General features: G+C 50.8%; 1 protein-coding gene across 5 annotated transcripts in view; it reads left to right on the forward strand.

Annotated features, from left to right (window-relative positions):
• The window catches only part of Sfswap (splicing factor SWAP), a 71551-nt gene extending 58907 nt beyond the window's left edge, over window positions 1-12644 (forward strand). For 3 of the 5 annotated variants that reach the window (XM_021222717.2, XM_029533499.1, XM_029533500.1), the window contains exons 15-19: window positions 952-1104; window positions 2107-2232; window positions 11010-11192; window positions 11773-11845; window positions 12277-12644. In XM_021222717.2, the coding sequence (XP_021078376.1) occupies window positions 952-1104; window positions 2107-2232; window positions 11010-11192; window positions 11773-11845; window positions 12277-12342 (601 nt within the window). In that variant the 3' untranslated portion in view covers window positions 12343-12644. The remainder of the gene's footprint in view (window positions 1-951; window positions 1105-2106; window positions 2233-11009; window positions 11193-11772; window positions 11846-12276) is intronic. The other 2 variants (XM_021222718.1, XM_029533501.1) reach the window with 1 other exon arrangement.
• Window positions 12645-12931: the final 287 nt, after the last annotated feature.

Here is a 12931-nt window from a genome sequence, read left to right on the forward strand (position 1 = left end):
ATCCGTTTCACAGTGGTAAACTATAACAAACTAGAAAAGGACATTTAACCCCCAAACTTGTCTTTTAAAGAAAGGGTACAGTTAGAACTTCAGTGTTCTGTGGGTGTAGGCGATAGTTTTACATTGGGGTGACCTGTGGCCAAGCTAGGAAAGGCTCTTATCGGTGCCAAACCTGTGACTGGGATAAACAGGAGCTTGGCCCCAGTGCAGTTAAGCTTCGCAGCTATAGCCAGTTCCCGGTGGGTTAGATCCACTGTCTGGCTGCCGAGTCACTGCTGATGTCCCACAGCTGTGAGAAGCCCGGAGCAGGGAGAGGAGCAGTAAGTGGTTGGTGTGGGTGCAGACACTGGCATCCGGACAATAGCTTGGAGTTTTATCATTAAAAATTTCCTGCTTCTGAGAGCAAAGCATTGTGGTCATTCAGAAAGGGACCTCTTTGTTGCACTGTGCCTGGAAGTTTTAAATTCAGACCAGTTTGTCTTCTTTAAGAAGACCTGTGGTGACATCACACTACTGATTTACTCGTAGGCTGAAATTCCTGGCTCTTGCCCTGTCCTGGCGTCAATATTAAGGGCCTGGTTAACAAAATTAAAAGCATTAAGGCTTACTTAATTAAAGTGAAACCCACAGAATTACCGGCTGTTATTTGGTGCCCTGTTCTGAGCAGGGCTTCCTTCCCAGAAGAGCTGCACTCTACTGGGAACAGCCACTGTGTTCTGAAAAATTCATAATACTAATGGCCACTGCAAAACAGTATTGTACTTCAACGTTTTGAATCTGCAGGCATTTAAAACTAACTGATTTTTCCTAATTGTTGAGTTTATTGTAGAATTCTATGCTAAGCATCCATAGGTGCTAAAGCTTTGAGTGAGCGGAGCTTTCTCACGGCTCTGGTAGCACCCAGCCCGGCACATTTCATTCTGAATGTGAAGTATGTGCCTCCGACCGCAGGCCCTCAGCCTCCCCAGGGATCTTGAGTGTGGAGCCTTGTCCCAGCAGCTCGGCAGTGGCGGCAGCACAGCAGGAGAGTTCTCAGGCAGCCTCGGCCTCGAGCAGCTTTGACTCCTGGAGCTCTTTTGAGGGGAAACCTGGTAAACCGTCAAGGTGTCTGACTGCCCCCACCTCTGTAGTCTGTGTAGCCTAGGGAAGATCTGGGGAGGCACGCCACCTAGACCAGCCCGGCTGGAGAGGCCAGCATGGGCTCATGGGGACCAGGATGTGACCAAAACTTAATTCCTTAACAATTGTGTGTTGTTTTTATTGGGAGGGAGGAATTCATTCTGCTTAGAATGATTCAATGAAGAACTTTTTCAGATTTTGAAATCAAACTGCTCTCTTAATACTGTTTTTGAGTAGGTTGTCATGGAAACTGAACAAAGAGTTCGGGTTTGGGAGGGCTTTCCCCCCCCCCTAAATTTCTGCTTACTGCACATTTTCCTGAAATAGCAGATGGTCGGAGAACATAAAAATCTCAAGCCATTGTTGAGGAACCCTTTATTAAGGACCTCCAGTCCCGTAAAGGGTGAAAAATAAAGTATAAGTATTCTTAGATTTTTTTTTTTTTTTTTTTTTTTAATCCATGAAACCTCCCATAGACTTAAAGTACTCAGACGACGAGGGTATCGTGTTTTGAGCAGGTTCAGGGTTTGGGCTTCATGCCAGTATGGTCCTGATGCCTCCTGCCACTCATCTCAGGTCCTTGGGCTGAGATGAGTGACAGGAGGAATGGCAGGGTGCAGTCTGCAGTTCTTGGCTTCTCAACCTTTAGTTTCTCCCTACTGCCAGTATCTAGGCGCCTTTCCCTGCCTGAGCGTAGGAATGGATTCGGGGAGTTGAAAGTCCTGGGCTGGGAGAGAGCACAGGCAGGAACAGGGAGGCTTGAGCTGCAGCCTCCTGGAGACCTGAACCTTGCTGTAGTGCAGGTAGGGGTGGGGAGAGGTGCTGTGCCTCCAAGCTGGTGTCAGGATGCACAGCCTCTAAAGATGCAGGGCCCATCTGCGCAGCCTGCATCTCAGACTGAGGTCTCTTTCGCCTCATGCTAGGGAAGTGCACAGCACACAGACCAGGTCTCAGACAGAGCTAAAGTCTACCTTCTTGTCTGTCTAGGTCACGGTCTCGGTCCCCAAGAAGGAGAGCTCACTCTCCTGAGAGACGGCGGGAAGAAAGGAGTGTCCCTACAGCCTACCGGATGAGCGGCAGCCCCGGAGTCAGCAGGAAACGGACCCGTTCCAGGTAGCTATAATGTCTCACAGGGAAAACATGTCTGAAGTCTTGGTGTCTGTCACCTGTGTAAAAGAGTCACAGATAATGAAAGGGTGCAGTCCCTTTCTTCAGTAGTGCTGTCTCTTGGGATCATGTGGGTTCCGGGGCACATTGTGTCCATGCCTGTGGAACCCTCACATGGCTTTTCTCTTGACCCTGTTCTTCCTTAACACTAACCCAGGGCCCTTGCTGTCTCTGCTGGATCTACCCCAGTCCCTCCTAGCTGTCTTCAGGGAACAGGAGTCAACTAGGAAAATATAAATGTCTTGTCTCTGTCCTGCTTTGTCTCCAGAAATGACCACTGGAGCCTGGGTGCTGTGTGATGGAGCGGGGCAGAGAATAGATCCAGGCCGTGACTCTGGATCACTTCTAGGGATAGGCATCTGTTTCCATTGTAAGGCTAACAGGGAGGTCAGCCAAAGTGGTTATAGAGCCACTAAGTTTAACCTAGCCTCTAGTAGCCAGGGACACCCTTTTACCCTGTGAGCCATAGTTTCCTGGCACCTCTACCTAGTGAGAACCCCGAACTGCCCTGCCCTCACCTCTCTGTCACTCTTAGAGCTCTAGAACTTTCTCTGGCTCTTGTCTAATTTGGGGAAACGGTGTACACTCTGTGGTGCCTGCTTCTGTTGGCCGTGTTGATCTCCTTCCATCTCTAGATCAGCCTATAGAGAGTGAGGGGTTATTTTGATCAGTTTTGGGGGGTCTCTGTCAGTCCTGTTGCTTTGGGCCTGTGCTGAGGCAGTGAATTGTTGTGGGAGCATGTTAGGGCCAAAAGCTTTTGTCTAGTTATCAGGAAGCAAAAAGGAAGGGCTGGTCACTCTGCGGGGGGCATGTCCCTAGTGACCTACCACCTTCCATTAGGTCCCTCTTGAAAGTACCGGTCCCTCCCTGCAGCAGCCCTCTAGAGACCAAGTGTTTTATGCATAGACCTTTGGAAGATGTTGGAAATCTAGACTCTGCTGCAGTGGGGGCCGCCACTCCATGGGAGCCATGTTTCCAGCATGGGTGCTGCCCTGGAGTGTCTTCCTCTGTTTCCAACAATAGTGAGTGTCCCCTAATGGATCACTCTAGTTCCCAGTTGGACAGGAGTTGTCATGGGAAAAAACAGCCAGAAAGGGCTAGAATCTGTGGGGACAAACCCAGTATTACAGATGAACCATGGACTTCAGAGCCCCAGCTATTGCCCATTGCCAACAATGATACCTATAGGACGTGGGTAGAGTGGGAGCAGCCTGCTAGCTGGTCCTAGGGCAGGCTGCTGATGGGGAAGGAGATCATTCTCTGTTACCTGAGAAGCCAGCAGAGGAGCATTGAGGCTGATGAGTTTTAGCAAAGGTTTGCAATACAAGTTCACATTTATAAATTACATTCCAGCTTCCGTAATCCTACCAGCTACTGCAATACACAGAATTCATTCCTGAAGCAAGTGGTTTAACATTTGAAGTTCATCATCACCTTTGGTATATGTAAAGGGCATGGTCTAAAATTAATTTTTATAGCAAAAGATCTTTCTCAACAGAAGAATTCTTGCTTTGCCCTCAAATTAACCTTTATGTTCAAAGGGATGGGAGAAGGTGGAAGAGGACCGGTGTCCACAGTGCTGGGAGCCATCCCCATCTTAGGCATAGGACTTAGGAGGTCTGAGCCTTCTGCTCGAGCACTGTCTTCCTAAAAGGACAGGAAGAGGCAGACAGCCGAGCACTAGAGCTGCCCCACGTGCCGTACCGTGCCGTGCCGTGCCGTGCCGTGCCATGCCGTGCTGTGCGGTGCCGTCCCGTCCAGCTCCTTCAGTCCTGTGTCAGGCACTCTCCCCCCCTCCACACCACCATCCTGGTGGATAGGCCTGGCCTGTGCTCGTTCAGTTACTCTGATACTTGGCATCACCCAGGTGGAGGGTTTACTGCAGTGCTCACACTGCACAATTGGACAGACTGATTGTAGCTAATGAAGGGGCTTGGGGAATTGGTTTTTGTTTTTCAAAACAGTTTTATTTTTTGTTTTGTTTTGGTTTTTTCTGTATAGCCCTGGCTGTACTAAAACTCACTCTGTAGACCAGACTGACCTCAGACTCAGAGATTTGCCTGCCTCTGCCTCCCTAGTACTGGGATCAAAGGCACGCACCACCACTGCCCTGCCCACTAACTATGGGTCTTAACGTGATGCTGAGAGCACCTCACACATTCGTTCAGCTGCACACTTGGCTGCATGTCCCCTCCTGCTTCCCTCTGGCTCCACCCACTCCACCTCTGTTGCAAAAAAATGCAGGCCAACAGTGCTTCAGGATCGTGGTCCTCGTCATGGAAGGAGGGCCTTAGTGATGGTGCACCTGGTCCCTCAGCTAAAGCCGCCTCTGCCCTGACCTCTGACCAAGCAGCTTACCTCCCAGTGGGCGCTGAGCAAGCACGTGAGCTCTCTTCGCAGCAGCCTCTGCCACCGTAGTCAGTGATGGCCAGAATGGCTCCCTACTGGTCCCATCTCTCCCCTGTTGTCAGCTGGCCCCTCCCCTGTCCAGCACTGCTCTGGACAGGTAGACTGTACAATTTCCTGTTCCCTTATTCTGTCTGATTGTGACAGACTCCAGGAGCCTCCAGGCCAGATGTCACATTGTTCTTCCGCTGGCCTAGGTGCTCTTCAGACACCAATGTCCAGATCCTTCCTGCCTTTCTTGCCCTAGCTCTTCTTTTTCATTGTATTAATTATTTATGTGCATGAGTGTTGGCATGCCTGTGCATCACATGCGTGCTCGGTGCCTGCTGAGGCTGGAAGAGAACTGGAGTTACACATACATGGTTGTGAGCTGCTATATGGCTATGAGAAATTGAACTCGGGACCTCTGGAAGAGCAGTGGGTACTCTTGCCTACTGAGCCATCTCTCCAGCCCACCCCACTTCCTGTCAGTGAAGGTTTGGAACTCAGGCTCTGAGCCTGATGCACATTTCTAGAGTGCAGTTTGGTCGACAGAGCATGGCAGTGCACCCCTGTGACCTCGCCATTGAGCACTCAGAAGATAGGGAAGGAAGCATCCAGAGATCCAGGCCATCCATAGCTGAACAAGTTCATAAAACTCACACACTGTCAAAGCAAGAATGCAATGGCAGCATCCGCAGACAGCATGAGCGTGGATGAGGAGTCATGTTTCACTAGAGCCCACAGAATTCCCGCTGTCGTCAACAGGATGCCCTGGTGCCTTACTGAAGGAAGGAAGGAACATAGGAATGGCTTCTTGCCATTGCACTCCTGCTGCAAAGCACTGCATCTGGCATAGCATCTCAAGTTAACGGCTGAAAGGCTCTCCGTGTGCTCGAAGTGTTACTCATTCGAGGTGACCTTGGAAAATGAGAGGATGTGTCTTATAGTTCCTTCAACAGCTGGGAAGACATAGCTGGAAAGCAAACAGGGTGGGGATGGCGCCTGCTGTCAAGCCTACCAGCCTGGGTGTGATCTCTGAAACCCACATGGTAGAAGAGAGAACAGCTCCCACAATCTGTCCTCTGACCCCCACATGTGGGCCTTGGCGCGCACACACACACAAACAAGTGTGTACGTGCACACACAAAATAAGTAAATATAAATATCTTAAAGGATGAGAGGAAGCCAGGGGTAGTACACAGAGAGACAGAGGCCAGCCTGGTGTACATAGTTCAGGACAGTCAGCCTACAGTAGTGAGACCCTGTCTCAAAAAAACAAAAAAGTAAAAAAAAATAAAATGTTTTTAAGTAAATGAATAAAAGCTGAGAGGATATAAAACATTAAAAATACTTCATTCAAAAGAAAATAGCAGCTCAGGAAAGGAAAACAAGGAGGAAGAAGGTGGTGACAGCAGGTCAGGTAGGTCCTAGGCTTGGGGGTGTGAGCAGTGCTAGGGGAAGCCGAGGCCTCTCGTAGCCAAACAAAGCTCTCCACCATGGACCTGTAACCCCACTTTATGAGGCCTGGGTTAGCTCCGTTGGTAGGGGACTCAAGACCTTCGCTCAGTCTTGGGTATACACAGAGCCTACCTATAGAAAGGTGTTAAGTGGGGGCAGCAGGAGCAGAGGGGTCATCTCTGCTACATGGCCAGTTTGAAGCTAGCCTGGACTAAGTGGAACTTTTGTCTCAAAAAATAGACACTTTAAAAATAAATGTACTGGGGCTGGAGAGATGGCTCAGCAGTTAAGAATACTGACTGCTCTCCCAAAGGTCCTGAGTTCAAATCCTAGCAACCACATGGTAGCTCACAACCATCCATAATGAGATCTGACGCCCTCTTCTGGAGTGTCTGAAGACAACTACAGTGTACTTAAATATAATAAATAAATCTTTAAAAATACACACACACACATATATATATATACATATATATATATATACACACACACACACACATACACACACACATACATACACTAACAGATCTTAAAAGGCAAGGAAGATGTACTTCTCTGTTCTCATGGCAAGAAGGTGACAGTTGACTCTGAGGCAGGTGTTTTGTCATTGAGATGTGATGTTCAAAGTGTGCAAAGTGCAACAATGGCTCTTTAGTGCTTGGGAGAGTGACAGCAGAATACAGTGCAAACAGATAGGCACAGAGACTTGCAGCCACGGCCAGTGGCCCAGGGGCACAGCACTGACCAGGACACTGCTACAGTGTGTCAGAGACCTGTGACGACAGTATGGAAAGCCACGGGTGGGTTTACAGCACACCCCACGCACACCCCACCCCTGCTGAGAGAAGCGGTCATTGAGAGAGAGAGTCAGCCATGCCTGGAAGTGTGGAACGTGGAAGCATGGGTGCCAGCTAGGAAAGACGTCGCTCTCTCTAATGTCTGCATTATACTATAAGAGGAAGGCAGAGTCGGAGTGTGACCAGAGTATGGGGAAAGAGCCAGTCAGGGGCAAAGCAGAAGCAAAGGAGGGGCTCTTGAAAGTGAGCTGAGACGCTGCAAGCCGAAGGAGGCAAAGAAGATCTGTGGTCAGGCTGATCGAGCAGGAATGGCCTATGTAAATGGATAATAAGGAAATTCTGTCTTTCTGAGAGATAGACAGAGTCCCAAACTGACAGGAGGACATCATTTGATTGCTTCCTCGTCTGTTTAGGAAAATCCAGTTTAGGAACTGGAATTTACGTCTTGGAACCTTGTTCCCAGTTCCAACCTGTTTTTCCCTGTGAATCCAGCATGCAGGAATCAGGTAACCATTTGCTCATCCACCTTCTCAGTGGAGAGATGGGCGCTCCCCACTCACCTCCAACCATATTGACTAATCCCTAAGCCGGCAAGGACGCGGTGCATATTCGTGGTCACAGACCAGTACTCAACTCTAGCAAACGGTACTGCTCCTGTCCTGTGCTCTGTGGATCCAACCAACCCTAGGCCTTCTGAGGCTATGACAGTCAAAGAACAAAGTGGGGGACTTTGACCTCCTAGATCTCCGTGGCAGGTGAAGTCAAGCTTCATGCTGAAGCACTGACCGTGACACCCTCAGAGCCCACGCTGCGACCTGGGCCTGTGGTTAGACCAACACTGAAGCAGTTCAGAGGGACCGGGGAGTTCTCCAGTGAAACCTGCCCAGCCTACTGGACACTGCGATGAGAAAGAACAAACTACACATGTTAGTTCAGTTTAGATCAGCATCTAAATGCACAAGTCAGAACCAGAAAACCGTGTGCCTGGGACTGCTTAGATGTAGAGAACCCTGGTAGGCTGGGGAGATGGCTCTCTCAGTAAAGTACCTGCCACACAAGCAGGAAGACCTGAGCTCTGTCTACAGGATGTATTATAAAAAGCCAGACAGATGGCATGTGCTAGTAACACCAGGACCAGGGAACTCAGCAGGCAGAGTGCTGAGTTTGAGGCCAGCCAGGGCTCCACAGTGAGGCCCTGTCAATATAAAACAAAATGGATAGCAACTGAAGAATGAAGTTTGATGTTTCCTCCACACAAGTGTGTACAACTACCCACAAGAATACAGAAGAGACCCCACCATGGGAGGAAAATGTAATATAGTCTCTGTCATTAAAGTCAAATATCTGCCTCCAGGAATAAGTAGAGAATAAGTGTTTCTCCCTATGAAAAAGACACCCACAGTTGACTGTGTCAACACCAGAGGCCACTGATGGCACCGAGAAACACATCAGCAGAGTACACTTAGATGTTGCTGAACATGGGCAATCAAGAATAAGGTAGGGCCAGGCGTGGTGGTGCACACCTTTAATCCCAGCACTTGGGAGGCAGAGGTGGGTGGATTTCTGAGTTCGAGGCCAACCTCGTCTACAGAGTGAGTTCCAGGACAGCCAGGGCTGCACAGAGAAACACTGTCTCCAGAAAAAAAAGAATAAGGGAAATACAGTGAGGTTCTGCTTTTGCTTAGTGTGAGTAGATGAGGGTGCTTACCAGCCCGTTTTCATAGCTGCAGGCACACCTTACAGTTTCTTACAAGTTACAGGTCCACCTGCCAGACTTTATAGCTGCTCTTCTCCCCCAGAGTGCACTGGGGACATTTGGTCAAGAAGCAAGGAGATGTGCGGTTACTGAAAGGGCACACAGGGCAGTGCTAATGTCCTGTAAGAATAGAGACATGCCCGGTTTTATAGGAGACTCAGGAACACTGCAGAGCCCCACACAGAGAGGTGTGGGGTTGGTTCCTACAGAGCAGCAGCCACGATTGAGTGTGAAGAGTGGCATAGGCTGGAACGTATACTGAGGGAATGTTCCAGAACAACAGGCTGCAGTGTTGCTTTGGCAACTCAGCAACAGCACAGGGGCCCAGGTTGCAAAGTGCACCTCAGCAACTTCAGAAGTGAGCAGACTGCTTCGCTTCTGCAAAAGCTTGACTTCTTCCTGTGTGAGGTCAGACTGTTAAGATTAAACTGGGCCTGGTGAGATGGCTCAGCAACTAAAGCGCTTTGTTATGCAAGCCTGGCAGCCTGGGTTTGATTCCCCAGGACTCATGAAAGGGTGGAGGAATGAGAGAACCATCCACTGTCATCCTCTGACCACCATATTTGCTCTCAAGTGTGTATGCGTACACACATACACACACACACACACACACACACACACACACACTAAACCAAGCTCACAGTTCTGGTTAGGAAGCCATCCCCTCTGACACCCTGCTCATCTGTGCACACAGACACCTCAGCCCAGCAGCTCTCCCTGTGTGTGCCTGGTATCTGAACCATTTCCACTCAGATCCATGTCTCCTTGCCAGAGCACACCAGACTGCCTGCCACCCATAGCTCCAACCTAGGGACACTGCCTTCTAGGAGCTAAATCTCAGTCACGAGCTGTTGTCCTTCTTGACTTTGGTTATAACTGAAGCTGCACTGGACTCCTGAGGCAGCCGTGCTCCTGAGGCCCGGCAGTCTGCCCTTACCTGGGTGATGCACAGGAAGCCAGGCTGGAACACTGGTTGGGATGACACAGCTGGCCTCACAAGGGCCTCTGCTGAGACTGCTGCCTGTACTGAGCTCACTGGCCCGCTGCTGACGCTTGTCAGCCTACAAACCCCTGTGGGCACTGGAGTTGACTATTGGAGTATGGCACGTCTGTGGGGTCTCCGTGCCACAGACCCCAAACATAGCTTCTCATTAGGCAGGAACATTTTGCGTCATGGCACCAAAGAAATACAGGGGTATCACACAGTCTAATACAAGACAGGGTGCAACCCGGTGTAACAGTGGCTGTGTGGACAGGCTTTGGAGGGCCCTTCCTGAAGGATAGAAGGCTGGGCCAGGTTGGGAAGGGCCTCTGTGATTCCTCTGGAAACCCAAATACCATGGGGCTGAGGGTTGGTGGTGATCACAGAAGAGAAATGGCCGACAGTGATTAACCAGTGTTCCCGTTTCAGGGGACACACTGTGAAAGATACTGCTGAGCAGGAAGGCTTCCTGGTGGTGTCCTGCAGCCTAGGAAGGAGGAAAGAGCCCTAGGAGTCAGTGATAAATCTGCAGAGCATCTCAGGACACACACAGTGCGGGGGGGGGGGGGCGTGCAGGCTGGCAGTGGCACCATCCTGTGTGCTGAGGGTGTGTCCTTCCAGTCTGCCCACTGTGTTCATGTATGTGAAGATCTGTACATGGTAGACAGCGAGGCAAGGAAGGAAGGAGTGGAATGGGGCTGGATGGGCTTGGGAGCCCTGTCCTGAGCTGGTACTGCGGATATCAGACACTCCCGGACCGGCCCAGGCTGACCGCCCCAGGCTGCCTCTGATGTCCATGGATTGGGCTCATCATTTCCTATCGTTTGGCATGAATGAGAAAGCAGTACAGACTTCCTAGAGGCTTTTCTTTGGTGGTTATCTTAGTATTTTTAATGCAAATAGATTGTTCGTTGTCCATTAAATGCCAGACGTTTCCCTAGGACTGAGCCTCCTCTGTGCCGAGGCTGGCTTCTGGACGGTTGTTCTAACACCCAGTCCCCTGTGGATGCACAGGCTCAATTGACTGAAAGATTACAGCTGTCTAAGGCATGTATATGAGGCTAGCAGTGTACTCAGTAAAGTACCTGCCTAGCATGCATGATGGCCTGGATTCAATTTGTCTGTACCACACAAACCAATCCCAATTGTGCATCCTGTTATCCCAGAACTCGGGAGGTGGAAAAAGGAAGATCAGGAGTTTATGGTCCTCCTCAGCTTCATAGTTAGTTCAAAGCCATCCAAAAGACAAAGGTCTCATGTGTGGAGGGTCCCCTTGATACAAATTGAGACCGCCCTCTTGTCTAGCACTCCATGTTCCCTGACGAGAGCACTTCTCTTTCAGAAGTCCCCACGAGAAGAAGAAGAAGCGGCGCTCACGGTCTCGCACCAAGGCCAAGGCCCGGTCACAGTCAACATCCCCGAGTAAACAGGCGGCACAGCGTCCCTCAGCCCACTCAGCCCACTCAGCCCACTCGGCCAGCATCTCTCCTGTGGAGAGCCGAGGTTCCTCCCAGGAACGCTCCAGGTAGACATGACTTCTGGGAAAAGCAAAGGAGGGCAGTGAGGCCTGGGGCACTGGGGGCAGCTCCCCAACCCATGCCTTACTGGGCATCCAGACTCCTTCCCCAGGGAAAAGAGCTCCCGAGGGGCCGTGCAGGACTTAGCGGGTCTCAGTGACAAACAGGATCTCAAGAGCTTCTTCCTGTTGGGATTGCCTCCAAGTCTGGGAATCTGGAGTGGTCCATGGCCGCTCCCTGAGGAACACAGCTCACCTAAGGGTCAGCATCTGACAGACCGCATCCTAGAGGGACTGTAGAAAAGCCCCGACCGCTAGGGGCTTTTGTGGTGCTGTCCCGCCCACAAAAGCTCCCATGGCAACCAAAAGCCACTGAGGCTGTTGTGGTCCTGGTGCCTTGCTGTAGGTGCCTTTCCCCTTTGCAAGCATCTATGGATGTACTGCTGGTGTTAGTGTGAACCATTTCACTTTAGGAGGCCCTCAAAGTGGGTATGCAAGTGCATGCCCCTGGGCTGGGAAGGTGGCCCAGTGGGGGCAAATGCTCACCATGTAAGCAGTGTCTGAGCCTCCGTTCTTTCCTCTGCACTAGGGGGGTTTCTCAGGAAAAAGATGGCCAGATCTCCTCAGCAATCGTCTCCTCTGTGCAGAGCAAAATAACTCAGGTAAGATGGGGTGCTCCCGCCTTCCCTCCTTTTATCATGCCACTTTTTCCTCTTCCAGGTTTTCCTCCTCGCCCCTTGGTTCACAATAACTGACCCAGTCAGAATCTATTGGCTGACCACAGCCAAGCCCTAGGTCAGAGCCTGGCAGGAAGGAGAAGAAATCACAGAGGAAGCTCATGTCCTTGTGGGGTTGCCATGCTGTGGAGTCCTGGGTGACAGACACATCCTAGGCCCTGCTTGTACCCTCAGACCACATGGGGTCACAGCCCTGGGAGCTTGGTCCCTGTATGGCCTGCAAAGGGTTCGCAGCTGCATACATTACTCAAGGGCGTGGCTTGGCTGCTGGAAGCTCTGCCCTCCGTCCTCACCATGGCCCCCTTACAAATCTGGTTAGCAGAGGCTCAGGTCTCCTTTGTGTCTTCCCCACACAGGATCTCATGGCCAAAGTAAGAGCAATGCTCGCAGCTTCAAAAAACCTGCAAACCAGCGCATCCTGAGACAGCAGCCACGGAGCAGCACAGCTGTGGCCCTGGCCGTGGCCACAGGTGCTGGGCTACTGCTCAGAGCAGACACGGTCCAGACGTCAGAAGCTGAGCTGAAGCTCTGCCGACCTACATGCAGCTATCCAGGTTCTCCAGCCCGACTCCTGGGTCAGTCGGTGGCTTTTGTAAATTTTTGGTGACATTTTCTGTTTCAGATTTTTGACCAGCAGTCTCTACCTGTATATATGTAAATATATCATGTTTCTGTGAAAATGTATTATCAAATAAAATGGGAAGAACAGCTTTTCTAGCTAGCAGCCTAGGGCTCTCTTTCCTTTGGTGTGTCTGTCACATACTGTGCCTTCGTGTGGGAAAGCGGGCGTTTCCTCCAGCAGTGCCTTCTCCAGAAGGGGCGTGCTTTAGGATGTCCCACCTGTGCCCCTGAGGGGCTCTGCCAGGCCAGTCAGCCCAAGGTCATCCTGATATTGAGGCTCTTGACTGCCCCACGAGGATGCCTTTGCTCTCAGAAATTCTCATGGGCTAGGCACACAGTGTCCTGACAGCAGGAATGAAGACCGGGCCCCCGTCTCCATCCCGGCACTGG

Source organism: Mus pahari, chromosome 23 (genome assembly GCF_900095145.1).
Source record: "Mus pahari chromosome 23, PAHARI_EIJ_v1.1, whole genome shotgun sequence".
NCBI classification, from domain to species: Eukaryota; Metazoa; Chordata; class Mammalia; order Rodentia; family Muridae; genus Mus; species Mus pahari.